The 20,837-nt window shown below is 43.6% G+C and overlaps 1 protein-coding gene across 1 annotated transcript; it reads left to right on the top strand.

The window, feature by feature from the left end:
* The first annotated feature begins 267 nt into the window (after positions 1-267).
* On the top strand, positions 268-19,726 carry LOC133560994 (neuroepithelial cell-transforming gene 1 protein-like). The gene is made up of 9 exons (XM_061914104.1): positions 268-553; positions 5,179-5,286; positions 5,366-5,530; positions 5,867-5,929; positions 8,521-8,694; positions 8,768-9,025; positions 9,112-9,282; positions 14,208-14,397; positions 14,465-19,726. The coding sequence occupies exons 1-9, from the start codon at positions 461-463 to the stop codon at positions 15,190-15,192; spliced, it is 1,950 nt and encodes a 649-aa protein (XP_061770088.1). The 5' UTR covers positions 268-460; the 3' UTR covers positions 15,193-19,726.
* Positions 19,727-20,837: the final 1,111 nt, after the last annotated feature.

Raw genomic sequence — 20,837 nt, 5'->3', positions numbered from 1 at the left:
CAGATCTGTAGAGATGAAGTAGTCTTGTGATTTTTTCCCACACCTACATATATATATATATATATATATATATATATATATATATATATATATATATATATATATATATATATATGTATGTATGTAGAACATAGAATAAGAAAGCACATGTTGAGCATAGAAGAAGAAGAGAAGTCCTGGCTCCTTCCTGCAAAGTTGAGCCCGCCTCTCATGGCTCCTCAGCCCATCTAAAGTCCGCCCAGTCCCTATAAAGTCCTCCCAGTCTGGTCCCAAGCAGACTGCAGACCGAAGTGAAGCCAAAGAGAGTGGAGCCCCTCTCTAAGATGTGTCCCTACCGGGATCTTTCCGTCTCCACTTTTTTTCAGTGATTCTTCTTCTTCTTCTCACCTACTTCCTCTCCCCGGTGGATTACCTGCAGCCCCACTAAGGATTGGCAAAAGGTGTGTTTGTACTGAGAGCTATGGTGGCCTACGAAGACCTGGGCAGCCTGGTGCCTATCAAGCGGACTCTGCAAGTCCTGGACTACCAGAACCAGCTACACAAAGAGTCGGAGGTGAGTTGCCACAAAGAAGAAAAGCTGGTTGTACTGCAAATGTCAAACAGTCTCGAACACACCTTTTACTGCACTCACCTTTTATTACACTCACCTTTAATTTTACTCACCTGTTATATCACCCACCTTTTATTTCACTCACCTTTTATTACACTCACCTGTTATATCACTCACCTGTTTATTTCACTCACCTTTTATTTCACTCATTTGTTTATATCACTCACCTTTTATTACACTCATCTGTTTATATCCCTCACTTTTTACATCACTCACCAATGTATATCACTCACATTTTATTACACTCACCTGTTTATCTCACTCGCCATTTATTTCACTCACTTGTTTATATCACTCACTTTTTATATCACTCACCTTTTATTTCACTCACTTTTTATTTCACTCACCAGTTTATATCACTCATCTTTTATTACACTCACCTGTTTATATCACTCACCTGTTTATATCAATCACCAGTTTATATCACTTGCCTTTTATTACACTCACCTGTTTATATCACTCACTTTTTATTTCACTCACTTTTTATTTCACTCACCAGTTTATATCACTCATCTTTTATTACACTCACCTGTTTATATCAATCACAAGTTTAAATCACTCGTCATTTATTTCACTCACCAGTTTATATCACTCATCTTTTATTACACCCACCTGTTTATATCACTCACCTGTTTATATCACTCACTTTTTATATCACTCACCTTTTATTTCACTCACTTTTTATTTCACTCACCAGTTTATATCACTCATCTTTTATTACACTCACCTGTTTATATCAATCACCAGTTTATATCACTCGCCATTTATTTCACTCACTTGTTTATATCACTCACTTTTTATTTCATTCACCAGTTTATATCACTCATCTTTTATTACACTCACCTGTTTATATCACTCACTTTTTATATCACTCACCTTTTATTTCACTCACTTTTTATTTCACTCACCAGTTTATATCACTCATCTTTTATTACACTCACCTGTTTATATCACTCACCTGTTTACATCAATCACCAGTTTATATCACTCGCCTTTTATTACACTCACCTGTTTATATCACTCACCTGTTTATATCAATCACCAGTTTATATCACTCGCCTTTTATTACACTCACCTGTTTATCTCACTCACTTTTTATTTCACTCACTTGTTTATTATCACTCTCCTTTTATTACACTCATCTGTTTATATCACTCACTTTTTATATCACTCACCTTTTATTTCACTCACTTTTTATTTCACTCACCTGTTCATATCACTCACCTGTTTATCTCAATCACCAGTTTATATCACTCGCCTTTTATTACGCTCACCTGTTTATCTCACTCACCATTTATTTCACTCACTTGTTTATACCACTCACCTTTTATTACACTCATCTGTTTATATCACTCACCTTTTATTTCACTCACCTTTTATATCACTCACCTTTTATTTCGCCCCCCCTGTTTATTTCATTCACCTTTTATCTGACTCCCCCATTATCTCACTCACCTGTTTCTGTTTCCTCACCCGCCTCAGGACTTCCAACTTTTTACTAATTACTTCTCACACACACACACACACACACACGCACACACACACACACACACACACATTTTTGTGTATTGGCCGTCTTGTCCTTAAGGAAGGCAGGAAGTACCTCAGAGAGTCAAAGTTCAGACAGTTCGAGACTAGTGTTGACATGGTCCACGTAGACCGTCTTGGGTCTCACATCTTAGGTGGAAAAGGAAGCAGTTTTTGTCCCCATAATTAGAACATGGCGGCCCAGGACTGGTATTAAGCAGACTGTGTCAGTACAGTTCCAGGAACTTGTGTTGGGACTGACAGTAAAGGTGCTGAGCTGTGGAGAAGTCTGAGACTCTCCAGGCTTGAGGAAAAAAATAAGTTTGGAGGTCTGCAACTCAGCCAGGCTCTGCTGGAAAAGCAGACGGCACATCTGGAGTTGTTAATCTCAGCGCTTGTAACACTAGCCTGGGGCACAGGACACGTGAGCCCCGGCCTCGGTGTTCCCACAGACTACATTGTGGCAGCCTCAAGGAGATGAAGCTTTTTAAGAGCTTTCAGGTCAAATTGCCAGGGTTGTTTGCCAAAGACCAGGACCATTGACCCCTTTGTCATGTTGGACCGGCCTGTCCCTCCCCCAGAGGGCAGGAGTTGTGCCAATATTGACTTTGGAACCCCCACCTTTAGCTAACCTGTGGTTTTATCCTTGCGGTCTGGGAGAGGGCCTGTGACGTTGTGTCTGTGAACCATGAAGCCGGTGGATGGCTTCCACAGCTGTGTCCACGTGGCTTGGAGAACCATAAAATGTTTTCTTGGTGTGTCGAGACATGCAGAGCTTTTCAACGCCACGTTTTGCAAGAACATCTGGGGCCTGAAAGTTGTTTTTGGCATGCGGCCGAGCAACTTCTGACTCTGTCTCACCGGCTAAGTAGGGTTGGGGGTTGGGCAGCGGGGGCTTTACCTGGTCCAGGTGTTGTTGAGCTCTCACGTGAGCCATGTTCAACAGCTTGTGTCAACTTGCAGCAGCACTGGAGACACGTGGAAACACTCAAACTGGGGACGGCGGCTCCTTTTCCGTGACCGGTGGTTGGTTTTGCGTGAGCAGGCCGACACGCTGGCCTTGTGTGTCTGGAAAAGGACGTTAAAGAGCAGCAGCAAGCCACGGGGAAGGGTTGACTCCCCCCCCCGGTGATAGACTCAAAGAAGGCTTGTTGTCACAGAGCGGGCACAGGGGGGTGGATGGATGTGGAACAGCTGAGAGGGTGTCTGCTGCATTCCTGGCATTCCTCCAGACCCCCTTTGCCTTGCAGATCAGCAGTCGAGGGAGGGTCTTACACTTTGGTGGGCTGCCTCTCTCGTGATGGGAGCCAACAGCTGCAGAAGCCATGGCCCTCCATGTTCCCACTAAGCAATATTTCTGTCTGCCCTGCACCCGTTCCAGTCTGCCTGAAGCCTGATAGTCTTCTCCTCTTTCCTGGCTCCAAAGCCTGCAAAAGATGAATCCATAAAGAGGACTTATGACTTTATTTGGGGGGGTTTGAAGTCTCAAGTAAGTTTTGTGGACACTTTTTGGGGAACTTGTCGATTGTTTAGCTTGGTGGTTCTTAACCTGGGTTCGATCGAACCCTAGGGGTTTGATGAGTCGGGCTCAGGGGTTCGGCGGAGGTCAAGACACACCCGACTCATCGTGTAAATAAAAACTTCTCCTTATCGGCGTATTACGGATACGGCGACAGCAGAAGTCACACTGATTTGCAGGTGTGTAATTTGTTGTGAGTTCATGCACTGTGTTGGTTTCGTTCTTTGAACAAGGCACCAGTAAAAAAAACATGGTAATACTTTAGTATGAGGAACATATTCACCATTAATTAGTTGGTTATTAACATGCAAATTAGTAACATATTGGCTCTATTAAGTACTTATTAATGCCTTATTCGGCATGGCCTTATTATAACCCAGTGGTTCGATCGAACCCTAGGGGTTCGGTGAGTCGGCCTCAGGCGTTCGGCGGAGCCTCCACTCAAGCCACACCCGACTCATCGTGTACATAAAAACTTCTCCCTATCGGCATAATAGCGATACGGCAACAGCAGAACCCAAACTGATTTTCAGGTGTGTAATTTGTTACGAGTTCATGCGCCGTGTTGGTTTTGTTCTTTTAACAAGGTGATGTCCATGCGGTAAAAGATCATATAACTTTGTCTTGAATTTGAAATTTTTTTAATTTTTCACTGGGCGGCATAGCTCGGTTGGTAGAGTGGCCGTGCCAGCAACTTGAGGGTTGCAGGTTTGATTCCCGCTTCAGCCATCCCAGTCACTGCCGTTGTGTCCTTGGGCAAGGCACTTTACCCACCTGCTCCCAGTGCCACCCACACTGGTTTAAATGTAACTTAGATATTGGGTTTCACTATGTAAAGTGCTTTGAGTCGCTAGAGAAAAGCGCTATATAAATATCATTCACTTCACACTTCACTAAAGAAGGGTTCGGTGGATGCGCATATGAAACTGGTGGGGTTCAGTACCTCCAACAAGGTTAAGAACCACTGTTAAAACCCTAACACTCTAACCCTGGCCTTAACCAAATAACTCTAAATTAAGTCTTTGTTACTTAGAACATGTTCTCCTAGTATCCAAAAAACTCTAACTTAAGTCTTTGTTACTTAGAATATGTTCCCCATACTAAAGTGTTACCAAACACATATAAGTTTGTCTTGAATTTGAAAAAAAACATTTTATTTTTCACTAAAGAAGGGTTTGGTGAATTCGCATATGAAACTGGCGGGGTTCGATACCTCCAACAAGGTCAAGAACCACTGGTTTAGCTTGTTGGCTTCCTTTGTCATTAGAGAATAATGCTGATTGCAGAGTGTTACTGCAGCTGGAGCTAATCGATGTTGTATTGAAAATCAGAACAGAATGTGTTTGAGAAGGTGGACTTGGGCAAGTTGATATATGAGAATGTGCTGAAAGTGGACCAGTCACAGTCCTTACCACCAAAAAGCAGCATTATCAGTCTCTAACTGGCCCCTAGCCCAGTCCCTGCTTAGGCTCCGCAGTTGTCCAGAATCCTTTCTTAGCTGACTGTGTTCCTCTCTTCCCAGGAACCCAGGAACAAGCGTGTCCGTCCTCTCGGCAGGGTGTCGTCGTTAGCCAACCTCATCTCTCCGGCAAAAAATGGGGCCGTCCGGCGCTTCGGCCAAACAATCCAGGTAAGCCTGGTGACATCACTTCCATCGCAGCCACACTAACGTTGAGTAAGTCTGACCTGTTGGGCTTTCCCGCTCGCAGGCCTCCTTCCGGAGCGACGGCAAGTCGCCGGGCGTTCCCCGGAAGCCTTGCAGCAAGGCGACGGCCCCCACGCCGCCTAAGAGAAGAAACAGTACGCTGTGGTCGGAGACGCTAGACGTGCACCAGAAGGAGACCTTAACCACCAAGGAGATCAAGCGACAGGAGGTGAGGAGTTCACTGAGGTTGAAAAATCCAGACAGCAGACTTTAAAACTTACCAGACAAGTTTCACGTATCCCTGCAGTATTTGCAGTGTCAATAAAAGCCTGATTGGGGCCCATTTCCCAGGCTGTGTAAGTTCACATAGAACCGAAGACAAACCCCTACTTATGTCCCACATCTTTGCCAGCTGTCAGCGGCTAGAAACTTTAAAATACAAAGTAAGCGAGGCAAAGACGGCAGCCAGAGAGATTTTGGGCATTAGTCTGGAGTCTTAGTCAGCAGCTAATGGGTTCCTAAAACAATAATCCAAAAATGAATGTGTTGTAATTCTCATTTTCAGGCCATATTTGAGTTGTCTCGCGGAGAACAGGACCTTATTGAGGACCTCCAACTTGCACGCAAGGTTTGTACTCAAACGTGTATTTTTTATCTTAAAGGAGAACATTATCACAATTTCTGAAGGGTTAAAACCAATAAAAATCAGTTCCCAGTATTTTATTTTTCGAAGTTTTTCTCAAAATTTTACCCATCACGCAATATCCCAAAAAACGGCTTCAAAGTACCTGATTTTAACCGTCGTTATATCCACCCGTCACAGCGTGACCACACAGAAAACAAACATGGCGGATAGCACAGAAAGGTATAGCATAGTAGCTCGGATTCAGACTCGGATTTCAGCGCCGTAAGCGATTCAACAGATAACGCATGTATTGAAACGGATGCCTGGAGTGTGGAGGCAGGTAGCGAAAAGGAAATTGAAGAAGAAACTGAAACTATTGGGCCATATCACGACGGACAGCGGCACAGGAGGAAGCGAGGACGAATTCGGCGATCGCCTTCTAACCAACGATTTGTATGTGTTTGTTTGGCATTAAATTTGGGTGGAGGGAAAGGCTGGATGCAAATATAGCTACAAATGAGGCATAATGATGCAATATGTACATACAGCTAGCCTAAATAGCATGTTAGCATCGATTAGCTTGCAGTCATGCCGTGACCAAATATGTCTGATTAGCCCACTCCACATAATCAATCAATCAATGTTTATTCATATAGCCCTAATACACAAATGTCTCAAAGGACTGTACAAACCACTACGACTACAACATCCTCGGAAGAACCCACATAAGGGCAAGGAGAACTCACACCCAGTGGGACGCCAGAGACAATGATGACTATGAGAACCATGGAGAGGACCTCATATGTGGGCAACCCCCCCTAGGGGACCGAAAGCAATGGATGTCGAGTGGGTCTAACATGATATTGTGAAAGTTCAATCCATAGTGGCTCCAACACAGCCGCGAGAGTTCAGTTCAAAGTGGATCCAAGACAGCAGCGAGAGTCCCGTCCACAGGAAACCATCCCAAGCGGAGTCGGATCAGCAGGGTAGAGATGTCCCCAACCGATACACAGGCGAGCGGTCCATCCTGGGTCCCGACTCTGATAGGCCAGTACTTCGTCCATAGCCATTGGACCGGACCCCCTCCACAAGGGAGGGGGGGGACAGAGGAGAAAAAGAAAATAAGCGGCAGATTAACTGGTCTAAAAAGGAGGTATATTTAAAGGCTAGAGTATAAAAATTAGTTTTAAGGTGAGACTTAAATGCTTCTACTGAGGTAGTATCTCGAACAGTTACCGGGAGGGCATTCCAGAGTACTGGAGCCCGAACGGAAAACGCTCTATAGCCCGCAGACTTTTTTTGGGCTCTCGGAATCACTAATAAGCCGGAGTCCTTTGAACGCAGATTTCTTGCCGGGACATATGGTACAATACAATCGGCAAGATAGGCCGGAGCTAGACCGTGTAATATTTTATACGTAAGTAGTAAAACCTTAAAGTCACATCTTAAGTGCACAGGAAGCCAGTGCAGGTGAGCCAGTATAGGTGTAACATGATCAAACTTTCTTGATCTTGTCAAAAGTCTAGCAGCCGCATTTTGTACCAACTGTAATCGTTTAATGCTAGACATGGAGAGACCAAGTCAATAACATCAACAAAACTCACCTTTGTGCAATTATGTACAGCGTTATAAGTTTGGTGGACAAAATGAGACAGAAAAAGACGTAGCATAAATCATATCCAGGGGGTTTACCTCGCTTGTCTGAGGGAAGAGACCGCCGTCGTCCCTGAATAGCTCGGACTCCGGCAGATTCAGTAGTGGTCTATTTTCCAATATTACAGATTTCGTTGACTTTATTGTTGGAAATGCATCTGCTTTGAGTGTTGGAGGATATCCACACATTATTAGATAGATAGATAGTACTTTATTGATTCCTTCAGGAGAGTTCCTTCAGGAAAATTAAAATTCCAGCAGCAGTGTAGAGTTGAGATCAATTTAAAAAAAAATAAATAAATAATAATAATAATGGGGGTTTAAATGGAAACAAAATAGAGAAATATTACAATAAGAATAAAAAATAAAAAGCAACAATGGAAATAAGAATATAACAGTAAAATAAGAATATAACAAGAGAAAGTAGGCAGTAGTGACCATGTCATGAAAACATATTGCACTGTTATTGTTTTGCATCCCCTGTCATCCTAGTACCCCCCCACCCCCCTAAATTGGCACTAGTGTTTGAATGTGAGTGTGAATGTTGTCTGTCTATCTGTGTTGGCCCTGCGATGAGGTGGCGACCTACCGCCCGATTGTAGCTGCGATAGGCGCCAGCGCCCCCCCGCGACCCCAAAAGGGAATAAGCGGTAGAAAATGGATGGGTGGATATTTCGGGGGAACACTCGCACCGTAAGAAATACCCAGAATCCCTTGCAGCACCAACTCTTCCGGACGCTACAATATACCAGCAAACCCCGCAGGTCCCCATTAAAAGGTTAATTTGTTCAACCTTGGCCCGTGGCTTTGTTCAGTTTAAAATTTTGGGTTCGACACCCCTGGAATAGACCGTTTAAATAAGAAAATCCCATTCCAGTAGGCCTTTAAAACCTTTTCTAAGCTCGCTTGGATTGGTTGAACAATTTCCGGTGTGCCCGCAGGCGTACCACGACCCCATGCTGAAGCTGTCCATCATGTCCGAAGAGGAGCTCTCTCACATTTTTGGCGAGCTGGACGCCTACATCCCCCTGCATGAGGACTTGCTGGCGCAGCTCTCCAAAGCCACGGGCTCAAACGGAACCGTGGGACGGATCGGTCAGATCGTGGTGGACTGGGTAAGCGACATTTCAGCGAAAGGTCAAGTGTTGAAGACAGCGCCGGTAAGAGTAGACCTTTGTTGTGATGCAGCTACCGAGGCTGGATGCGTACAAGGAGTACTGCAGCAAGCAGCTGGCAGCTAAGGCCCTTTTGGACCAGAAGAAACAGGACCGGCGCGTGCAGGACTTCCTGCAGCGCTGTTTGGAGTCGCCCTTCAGCAGGAAGTTGGATCTGTGGAGCTTCCTGGACATCCCGCGCTCCCGCCTGGTCAAGTACCCGCTGCTGCTCAAAGAGATCCTCCGACACACTCCGCCAGAGCATCCGGACACCGCCAGCTTAGAACGAGCGGTAAGGAAGACCCCTCAGGACTTTTTGAACTCTGCCATTTTTGCCAGACGTGCTAACCACCACCCCCCCTTCATCCTGGGCTTCAGGTCTCCATCATCCAAAGTGTGCTGTCGGACATCAACATGAAGCAGGGCGAGTCGGAGTGCTTGTACTACATGGACAAGCTGGAGTACCTGGACGAGCGGCAGAAAGACCCTCGCCTCCAGCGGTGCAGAAGCCTGCTGTGTCACGGGGAGCTTCGCAACAAGAGTGGGACGGTAAGCCGCGAGTAGACTCGTAGCGAGTGCACGAGGGCAAGCAGGCGGGGACAATAACAACGCTCCAGGTCATATAAACCCCGGTTCCTTACGAGTTGGAAAATTGTGTTAGATGTGAATATAAACGGAATACAATGATTGCAAATCCTTTTCAACCCAAATTCAGTTGAATATGCTACAAAGACAACATAGTTGATGTTCAAACTCATGCAAATAATCATTAACTTTAGAATTTGATGCCAGCAACACGTGACAAAGAAGTTGGGAACGGTGGCAATAAATACTGATAAAGTCGAGGAATGCTCATCAAACTCATCAAATTGTCACCGACGTCCCACTGGGTGTGAGTTTTCCTTGCCCTTATGTGGGCCTACCGAGGATGTCGTAGTGGTTTGTGCAGCACTTTGAGACACTTTGCTTAATGTGCTGTTTTACGCTGTTTCAATTATTATTATGCATGTCTAGCTTGCGTGCTATTGTGTGCTCAGCTGCTGTGTAGCTGTTAGCTCCTCGTAGCCTAGCAGGTTTCACCTTTTTGCAAACGGCTTCAGTAAAAGTGTATTGGAGCTCGGTTTAGCTCGGTTGGTAGAGAACTTGAGGGTTGCAGGTTTCGATTCCCGCTTCCGCCATCCTAGTCACTGCTGTTGTGTCCTTGGGCAAGACACTTGACCCACATGCTCCAGTGCCCACCCACACTGGTTTGAATGTAACTTAGATATTGGGTTTCACTATGTAAAGCGCTTTGAGTCACTAGAGAAAAAGCGCTATATAAATATAATTCACTTCACTTCACTAGTGATTTAGGGCTATATAAGTAAACATTGATTGATTGATTGATTGAAACACTTATGTGGGACATCCCGCAGGTGTGCAGGCTAATTTGGAACAGGTGGGTGCCATGATTGGGTATAAAAGCAGCTTCCACGAAATGCTAAGTAATTCACAAACAAGGATGGCGCGAGGGTCGCCACTTTGTAAGCAAATTGTCGAACAGCGTTAGAACATTTCTCAACGAGCTATTGCAAGGAATTTAGGGATTTTTACCATCTACGGTCCGTAAGATCATCAGAATGTCAGAGAATCTGGAGAAATCACTGCACGGAAGTGATGATATTAAGGACCTTTGATCGCTCAGGCGGTACTGCATCAAAAACTGACATCAGTGTGTAAAGGATATCACCACATGGGCTCAGGAACACTTCATAAAACCACTGTCAGTAACCAAAGTTGGTCGCTACATCTGTAAGTGCAAGTTAAAACTCTACTATGCAAAGCCAAAACCATTTATCAACAATACCCGGAAACACACGCCGGCTTGGCTGGGCCCGAGATCATCTATGATGGACTGATGCAAAGTGGAAAGGTGTTCTGTGGTCTGACGAGTCCACATAGTCAAATTATCAATCAATCAATCAATGTTTATTTATATAGCCCCAAATCACAAATGTCTCAAAGGACTGCACAAATCATTACGACTACAACATCCTCGGAAGAACCCACAAAAGGGCAAGGACAACTCACACCCAGTGGGCAGGGAGAATTCACATCAGTGGGACGCCAGTGACAATGCTGACTATGAGAAACCTTGGAGAGGACCTCAGATGTGGGCACCACCCCCCCCCCCCCCCCCCCCCCCCCCCCCCCCTAGGGGACCGAAAGCAATGGATGTCGAGCGGGTCTAACATGATACTGTGAAAGTTCAATCCATAGTGGCTCCAACACAGCCGCGAGAGTTCAGTTCAAAGCGGATCCAAGACAGCAGCGAGAGTCCCGTCCACAGGAGACCATCTCAAGCGGAGGCGGATCAGCAGCGTAGAGATGTCCCCAACCGATACAGGCGAGCGGTCCATCCTGGGTCCCGACGAGCGGTCCATCCTGGGTCTCCACTCTGGACAGCCAGTACTTCAGCCATGGTCATCGGACCGGACCCCCTCCACAGGGGAGGGGGGGGACATAGGAGAAAGGAAAGAAGCGGCAGATCAACTGGTCTAAAAAGGAGGTCTATTTATTATATTAAATTAAATTATATTTGAGGAAAATAACCATCCGGATTGTCATAGGCGCAAAATTCGAAAGGCAGCAGCTCTGATGGTATGGGGGTGTATTAGTGCCCAAGGCATGGGTAACTTACACATCTGTGAAGGCACCATTAATGCTTAATGGTCCATACAGGTTTTGGAGCAACATATGTTGTCATCCAAGCAACGTTATTATGGACGCCCCTGCTTATTTCATCAAGACAATGCCAAGCCACGTGTTACAACAGCGTGGCTTCGTAGTAAAAGAGTGCGGGTACTTTCCTGGCCCGCCTGCAGTCCAGACCTGTCTCCCATTGAAAATGTGTGGCGCATTATGAAGCGTAAAATACGACAGTGGAGACCCCGGACTGTTGAACGACTGAAGCTCTACATAAAACAAGAATGGGAAAGAATTCCACTTTCAAAGCTTCAACAAATAGTTTCCTCAGTTTCCAAACGTTTATTGAGTGTTGTTAAAAGATAAGGTGATGTAACACAGTGGTGAACATGCCCTTTCCCAACTACTTTGGCAAGTGTTGCAGCCATGAAATTCTAAGTTAATTATTATTTGCAAAAAAAAAAATAAAGTTTATGAGTTTGAACATCAAATATGTTGTCTTTGTAGCATATTCAACTGAATATGGGTTGAAAAGGATTTGCAAATCATTGTATTCCGTTTATATTTACATCTAACACAATTTCCCAACTCATATGGAAACGGGGTTTGTACAACAAAGAATGGTTCATCAAGACTTGGGTTCTGTCCCATTACTCCATGAGTCCAGTCGCTAGATCCCTGCAATAATAAAATAATTGGTTGCTGCATTCCAAGTAACCAAACGACTTTGGGTTCAACCTGGCAATAGAAGAAAAAAAAGGGGTGAACAGCGATATAAAAAGAGAAACAAAATTTAAACAAAACTTGACAAAGAAATTGCAAAACGGTCCCCACATTTCCTCGACCCTATGCTGTAAAAGTCCACCAAAGTGCTTCAAACACCACAAGTAACAGGGAATAAAAGTCATTTTCTTTCTTTTTTCAGTAAATAAATATGACACTTGAAATAGGAAGTAGTCGTTTAAAAAAAATGAAATAAGTGTGACAGCTGAAACAGGAAGTAGTTGTTATTAAAAAGTAAATAAATGAGACAGTTGAAACAGGAAGTAATTGTTTTAAAAAGTAAATACATGTGACGGTTGAAACAGCAAATAGTTGTTTTAGAAATGTGTATAAATGTGACAGTTGAAACAGGAAGTAGTTGTTTAAAAAAAAGTAAATAAGAGTGACAGTTGAAACAGGAAGTAGTTGTTTTTAAAAAGTAAATACATGTGAAAATTGAAAGAGGAAGTAGTTTTTGAAAAAAGTTAATAAATGTGACAGTTGAGAGGAAGTACTTGTTTTAAAAAGTAAAGAAATGTGAAGTTGAAACAGGAAGTAGCTGATTTAAAAAGTAAAGACATGTGAAGTTGAAACAGAAAGTAGTTGTTTTAAAAAGTAAAGAAATGTGAAGTCGAAACAGAAAGTAGTTGTTTTAAAAAGTAAAGAAATGTGAAGTTGAAAGAGGAAGTAGTTGATTTAAAAAGTAAAGACAAGTGAAGTTGAAACAGGAAGTAGTTGTTTTAAAAGGTAAATAAATGTGAAGTTAAAACAGGAAGTAGTTGCTTTAAAACGTAAATAAATGTGAAGTTGAAACAGGAAGTAGTTGATTTAAAAAGTAAAGAAATGTGAAGTTGAAAGAGGAAGTAGTTGATTTAAAAAGTAAAGAAAAGTGAAGTTGAAACAGAAAGTAATTGTTTTAAAAAGTAAAGACATGTGAAGTTGAAACAGGAAGTAGTTGTTTTAAAAAGTAAAGAAATGTGAAGTTGAAACATGAAGTAGTTGTTTTAAAAAGTAAAGAAATGTGAAGTTGAAACATGAAGTAGTTGTTTTAAAAAGTAAAGAAATGTGAAGTTGAAACAGGAAGTAGTTGTTTTAAAACATAAATAAATGTGAAGTTGAAACAGGAAGTAGTTGATTTAAAAAGTAAAGAAATGTGAAGATGAAAGAGGAAGTAGTTGATTTAAAAAGTAAATAAATGTGAAGTTGAAACAGAAAGTACTTGTTTTAAAAGGTAAATAAATGTGAAGTTGAAACAGGAAATAGTTGTTTTAAAAGGTAAATAAATGTGAAGTTGAAACAGGAAGTAGTTTTTTTTATAAAACAACTACTTCCTGTTTCAACTTCACATTTATTTACCTATTATAAAAATGAACTTAAGTAGTTCATTTTTAAATGAACTACTTCCTGTTTCAACTTCACATTTATTTACCTTTAACAAAAGGTAAATAAATTGCTGCTGGAATTTTTAATTTTCCTGAAGGAACCCTCCTGAAAGAATCAATAAAGTATTATCTATCTATCTATCTATATATATATCTATCTAGAACAAATAAACTGGTGCTAGGCAGAAAAGGCAAACAAAAGGCGCTAGCATGGGAGTTAGGGGAACAAACAGAAACACTACACTTGGCACAAAAAGGGAAAACAAAAACAACTAGCATGAGAGCTAGGGATAAATAAGGCGTAGCACGAAAGCTAGCGAGTATAAACATAGAAAGCAGTAGTCACTTGTTGCATGTAAGCAATAAGAATCCGAGGAAGAATGAACAGGGTGCAGGCTTAAATAAGGCAGTAATCAGCAAAAACAGGTGTGCGTCGAAAGCAAGGGGCAGGTGAAACTAATAAGCAACCATGGTGACAGAACAAACAGGAACTAAGGAAGTCAAACAACAGGGTGTGATACAAAAATGGAACAAAACAAGAATATGGAATGATCCGGGTAGCTGATCATAAAGTAGTTGTTTGACAAAGTAAAGACATATGAAGTTGAAAGAGGAAGTAGTTGACTTACAAAGGTATGTTTGCAGAAGCTGCACGTGTTCCTGTTCACGGAAATGCTGGTGCTGACCCGCTCGGTGATGCGGAGCGAGCGCGGCCAGTGTTTCCAGGTGTACCGTCAGCCCATCCCCGTGCAGGACCTGCTGGTGGACGACCTGCAGGACGGCGAAGTCAGGATGGGCGGCTCCTTCAGAGGCGCCTTCAGCCAAGCCGACAAAGGTGAGCTTTGAGCGAGCCTTCCTACCTCCCTCCATTACAGTTGCACTCACCTTTTCTGTCCTTGCAGCCAAAAACCTTTTCCGGGTGCGGTCCCAAGACCCGAGCCAGGTCCAGGCCCAGGCGCACACGCTGCAGGTCAACGACGTCTTCCACAAGCAGCGCTGGCTCAACTGTCTCCGCGACGCCATCTCCGTCTACCGGCCACACGACCGCCCCACACCCCGCCCCTCCTCCGCCTCGGCCGGGGAGCTCATGGAGGAGACGGACGAGAACCGTCCTCAGAGGTTGACTCGGTCGGCGCCCGGCTCGCCTTGCAGCCCCTCGTCCCCGACTCCTGCGCCTTCCTCCTTGTACCCGACTCCTGAGCCATTCTCCTCGTCCCCGACTCCTGAGCCTTTCTCCTCGTCCCCGACTCCTGCGCCTTCCTCCTCGTCCCCGACTCCTGCGCCTTCCTCCTCGTCCCCGACTCCTGCGCCTTCCTCCTCGTCTTCCCCGAGTCCTGCGCCCTCCGCCTCCTCGTCCTCGACTCCTGAGCCTTCCTCCTCGTCCCCGACTCCTGCGCCTTCCTCCTCGTCTTCCCCGAGTCCTGCGCCCTCCGCCTCCTCGTCCCCGACTCCTGCGCCTTCCTCCTCGTCCCCGACTCCTGCACCTTCCTCCTCCACGTCCCCGACTTCTACGCCTTCCTCCTCGTCCCCGACTCCTGCGCCTTCCTCTTTGCCATCGCCAACGTCTCACGGCAAAAAGAAGAAGAAGTCTCTTTATTCTTTAGGGAAGAGGAAAGAGACGATGGTGTGACGCCAACACAAACTCTGACACTCCTATTTATTCTTTATTGTTACGCTTCTCTCTGACACCCGACATCACACACTGGAACACCTGTACGCCCAAAAAACCTGTCCACAACACCTGTATGCCGACGACACATTTATGACGACAACACCTGTACGCCCACAATAACTTCATGTCCACAACACATTTATGACGACAACACCTGTACGCCCACAACAACTTTACGTCCACAACACCTGTACGCCCACAATACATTAATGTCCACAGCACCTTTATGTCCACAACAACTGTACGCCGACAACACATTTATGACGACAACACCTGTACGCCGACAACAACTTTACGGCCACAACACATTTATGTCCACAACACCTGTACGCCGACAACACATTTATGACGACAACACCTGTACGCCCACAACAACTTTATGTCCACAACACATTTATGTCCACAACACCTGTACGCTGACCACACATTTACAACGACAACACATTACGCCCACAACAACTTTGTCTACAACACATTTATGTCCACAAAACCTGTACGCCGACAACACATTTGTGACAACAACACCTGTACGGCCACAACAACTTTACGCCCACAACACATTTATGTCCACAACACCTGTACGCCGACAACACATTTATGACAACAACACCTGTACGCCGACAACAACTTTATGCCCACAACACATTTATGTCCACAACACCTGTATGCTGACCACACATTTACGACGACAACACATTACGCCCACAACAACTTTGTCTACAACACATTTATGTCCACAACACCTGTACGCCGACAACACATTTATGACAACAACACCTGTACGGCCACAACAACTTTACGCCCACAACACATTTATGTCCACAACACCTGTACGCCGACAACACATTTATGACAACAACACCTGTACGCCGACAACACATTTATGACAACAACACCTGTACGCCGACAACACATTTATGTCCACAACACCTTTATGCTGACAACACACTTATGACGACAACACATTACGCCCACAACAACTTTGTCTACAACACATTCATGTCCACGACACCTGTACGCCGACAACACATTTATGACAACAACACCTCTACGCCGACAACAACTTTACGCCCACAACACATTTATATCCACAACACATTTATGTCCACAACACCTGTACGCCGACAACACATTTATGACGACAACACCTGTACGCCGACAACAACTTTACGCCCACAACACATTTATGTCCACAACACATTCATGTCCACAACACCTGTACGCCGACAACACATTTATGACGACAACACCTGTAGGCCCACAACACATTTATGTCCACAACACCTGTACGCCGACAACACATTTATGACGACAACACTTGTACGGCCACAACAACTTTACACCCACAACACATTTATGTCCACAACACCTGTATGCCGACAACACATTTATGACGACAACACCTGTACGCCGACGACACATTTATGTCGACAACACCTTTATGTTGACAACTTGTACATGTCCACAGCCCGTTTATGTCGACTACACATTTATGTTGACAACTTGTACATGTCCACAGCCCGTTTATGTCGACTACACATTTATGTTGACAACTTGTACATGTCCACAGCCCGTCTATGTCGACTACACGTTGATGTCGACAACACAAAAATGCCAATAACACGTTTTTTTTGGCGACAACGTACAGTATTTATTCCGATAACCCATTTATGTTGACAACCCGTGAATGTCGACAGCATGTATATGGCGACAATCCGTTTATGGTGACAACTTGTTTCTGTTGACGACCTGAATATGCTGACAACCCGTTTAGGTCGACAACGCGCATATATACCAATCTGTTCATTATCCTCAAAACTTCCCGCTTCCGTCGACATCACCACACGTGGTCAACCGCTTCTGTTGACATGAAAGTGAGAGGTTGTGTCCCTCTGAAATGGTTCCGTTTATGTTGACAGCCCGTGTCTATTGTACTCTTCCAGTACCTTGTCAACACAAACGGCCAAACATTTTTTCAGACCTAAAAGTGACACGTCTGTGAAGTGAAAACCCTGCCCGCTTAAGTTGAGGTGGACATACAGTCGGTCCGTTTATGTTTACATGTGTGACCGGTGTCATTCCAGAGCTCCAAAATGGGATTTCCTGTTCAGCTTCAAAATAAAAGCACGGCAGTTTAAGGTAGATGTTATGTCGACAACAGCTTGTGTTGACGTGAGTTCGCCGGGCCCATGTGTCGACCTAAACGGGTTCCACTGTAACACACATCCTGCATCATTGACTTATAAGTACAGTATACTGTACAGTGTGTGTACAGTATTCAAAGAGTACTGTATATAGCGGAGAAGTTGCCCTAGAAAAAGGGATGCATAACACTTGAAAGAACAATCTGCTGTTGGTTGTTCCAAGTCTTTTAAACTTTGTTTACTGTTAATATTGAAGTTGTTTTTCTGCAGAAGACGTAGTTTGACATTTTTATACTCCCAACATGTGTGCTTGTTTAGTTTTAGCACAAGGAGCAATCTTTTTATCTTTTAACGTAAGACACATTTTCCTTCTTTGAGAAGGTGCTATCCAAGAGCGCTCTTATTTTGGTACATTGTCTTAGAAGGTGCCATAAAAGAGTGCTCTTATTTTGAAACATTCCTCCAACAACCACACGTTTCCTTCTTGGTTTGGTTTGTTTGAAAAAACCCTGTTTCCATATGAGTTGGGAGATTGTTTTAGACGTAAATATAAACGGAATACAATGATTTGCAAATCATTTTCAACCCATGTTCAGTTGAATATGCTACAAAGACAACATATTTGATGTTCAAACTCAAACTTCATTTTTTTTTGCAAATAATAATTATCTTAGAATTTCATGGCTGCAACACATGCCAAAGGAGTTGGGAAAGGTCATGTTCACCACTGTGTTACATCACCTTTTCTTTTAACAACACTCACTAAACCTTTGGGAACTGAGGAGACACATTTTTGAAGCTTTTCAGGTGGAATTCTTTCCCATTCTTCTTTTATGTAGAGCTTCAGTCGTTCAACAGTCCGGGGTCCCTGTTGTCGTATTTTAGGCATCAAAATTTGGACTACACCCAAACTCTTTTACTATGACGCCACGCTGTTGTAACACGTGGTGTGGCATTGTCTTGCTGAAATAAGCAGGGGCGTCCATGATAACGTTGCTTGAATGACAACATGTGTTGCTCCAAAACTTGTATTTACCTTTCAGCATTAATGGTGCCTTCACAGATGTGTAAGTTACCCAGGCTTTGGGCAGTAATTCTCCCCCATACCATCACAGATGCTGGCTTTTAAACTTTGCGCCTATGACAATCCGGATGGTTCTTTTAATTTTTGTTCCCGAGGACACAAATGTCCATAGTTTCCAAAAACATGTTGAAATGTGGACTCGTCAGAGCACAGAACACTTTTCCACTTTGCATCAGTCTATCTTAGATGATCTCGGGCCCGTTTCTGGATGTTGTTGATAAATGGCTTTTGCTTTGCATAGTAGAGCTTTAACTTGCACTTACAGATGTAGCGACAAACTTTATTTAGTGACAGCGGTTTTCTGAAGTCTTCCTGAGTCCATGTGGTGATATCCTTTAGAGATTGATGTCGGTTTTTGATACAGGGATCGAAGGTCACGGTCATTCAATGTTGGTTTCCGGCCATGCCGCTTACGTGGAGTGATTTCTCCAGATTCTCTGAACCTTTTGATGATATTATGGACCGTAGATGTTAAAATCCCTAAATTTCTTCACTTTGAGAAACGTTGTTCTTAAACTGTTTGACTATTTGCTCACGCAGTTGTGGACAAAGGGGTGTACCTCGCCCCATCCTTTCTTGTGAAAGACTGAGCATTTTTTGGGAAGCTGTTTTTATACCCAATCATGGCACCCACCTGTTCCCAATATGGGATGTTCCAAATAAGCGTTTGATGAGCATTCCTGAACTTTATCAGTATTTATTGCCACCTTTCCCAACTTCTTTGTCATGTGTTGCCGGCATCATATTCTAAAGTTAATGATTATTTACAAAATAAGAAATGTTTATCAGTTTGAACATCAAATATGTTGTCTTTGTAGCATATTCAACTGAATATGGGTTGAAAAGGATTTGCAAATCATTGTATTCCGTTTATATTTACATCTAACACAATTTCCCAACTCATATGGAAACGGGGTTTGTAGGAACATAGTCTTTGCTTGGGAATCCCAAAGACTTTTTATTACTGAGCCACCGTTTCTAAGGGGACCATGAACTTCCAGTTGTAGCATATCTAGCATAGGGTTGAAGTTGCAGACACTTTCGTGCTTGATGAAGGATGAAAAGACGATGGAGAAGAGAAAGTTGGGTGAAGGGTTTTAGAAAAGTCCTAGAAAAAGGATTGTTGGAAGAGAAAGAAGGTATGAGGAAAGAAGAAAGTGACCGTACGTTTACATGAAGAGTGGAAAGAAGAATGTACATTATTATTATTGTTTGACCCAAGTACTGCGAACAATAAAGATCTGCAGAAGGTTTGCATCTGAAACTCACTTCTTCTGTTTTCATTTCACTGATTAAACAAAGTCTTTTTCTCACAGCGACTGAAGAACACAAAGACTGTGCCACTAAATCTAGCCTGGTGGCAGAATTGACACATTTTCACATGTGTAGTGAAGCCTTTTTGCCTTAGCAAGGGGAGTTGAAGGTGTTTTCTTCTTGCGGTGAAGGTTAGTTGAAAGTGAATTGTGCAGGATAAATCAATCACTGCTTATTTATATAGCCCTAATTCACAAGTGTCTCAAAGGGCTGCACAAACCACAACGACATCCTCGGTAGAGCCCACATAAGGGCAAGGAAAATCTCACCCCAGTGGGACGTCGGTCCTCCCCTGTCTAGGGGAACGAAAGCAATGGATGTCGAGCGGGTCTAACATGATACTGTGAAAGTTCAATCCATAGTGGATCCAACCCAGGGGTGCCCACACTTTTTCTGCAGGCGAGCTACTTTTCAATTGACCAACTCGAGGGGATCTACCTCATTTATATATATCATTTATATTTATTTATTTATGAAAGAGACATTTTTGTAAACAAGTTAAATGCGTTTAATGATAATACAAGCATGTGTAACACATATAGATGTCTTTTTTCACAAAGACAAGAATATAAGTTGGTGTATTACCTGATTCTGATGACTTGCATTGATTGGAATCAGACAGTAATGATGATAACGCCCACATTTTCAAATGGAGGAGAAAAAAAGTTGTCCTTTCTGTACAATACCACATGAAAGTGGTTGGTTTTTGGCATCTAATTCATCCAGCTTCCATACACTTTACAAGAAAAACATTGGCGGCAAATTCCGTAGCTTGCTTGATTGACATTCACGGCACCCGAGGGTCTTGTGAGATGACGCTGGCTGCTGCCAGTTCATTATTATGAAAAAATGACAGAGAGGAAGGCGAGAAACACTTTTTATTTCAACAGACTTTCGCGCCGTCCCTTCCGTCAAAACTCTAAAGGCCGACTGCACATTTCCTATCTTCACAATAAAAGCCCTGCTTCATGCTGCGTGCGCTAACAAAATAAGAGTCTCGGAAAGCTGGCGTGCACAAGTGATGTGCACGCCAGCTTTCTGAGGGATCGCTTGTGCACGCC

This window comes from Nerophis ophidion, linkage group LG10 (genome assembly GCF_033978795.1).
Source record: "Nerophis ophidion isolate RoL-2023_Sa linkage group LG10, RoL_Noph_v1.0, whole genome shotgun sequence".
In the NCBI taxonomy this organism is placed as follows: domain Eukaryota; kingdom Metazoa; phylum Chordata; class Actinopteri; order Syngnathiformes; family Syngnathidae; genus Nerophis; species Nerophis ophidion.
Note: the sequence above shows the minus strand (reverse complement) of the source record. Positions and strands in the feature narration are given on the sequence as shown.

What these genes read in the sequence shown, in the direction of transcription:
- LOC133560994 (XM_061914104.1), top strand. Translation starts at nt 461, where the DNA reads ATGGTGGCCTACGAAGACCTGGGCAGCCTGGTGCCTATCAAGCGGACT. An exon ending in AGGAGATCAAGCGACAGGAG is followed by an intron (nt 5,531 to 5,866) that starts GTGAGGAGTTCA and finishes TCTCATTTTCAG; the next exon opens with GCCATATTTGAGTTGTCTCG. An exon ending in GTCAGATCGTGGTGGACTGG is followed by an intron (nt 8,695 to 8,767) that starts GTAAGCGACATT and finishes GTTGTGATGCAG; the next exon opens with CTACCGAGGCTGGATGCGTA.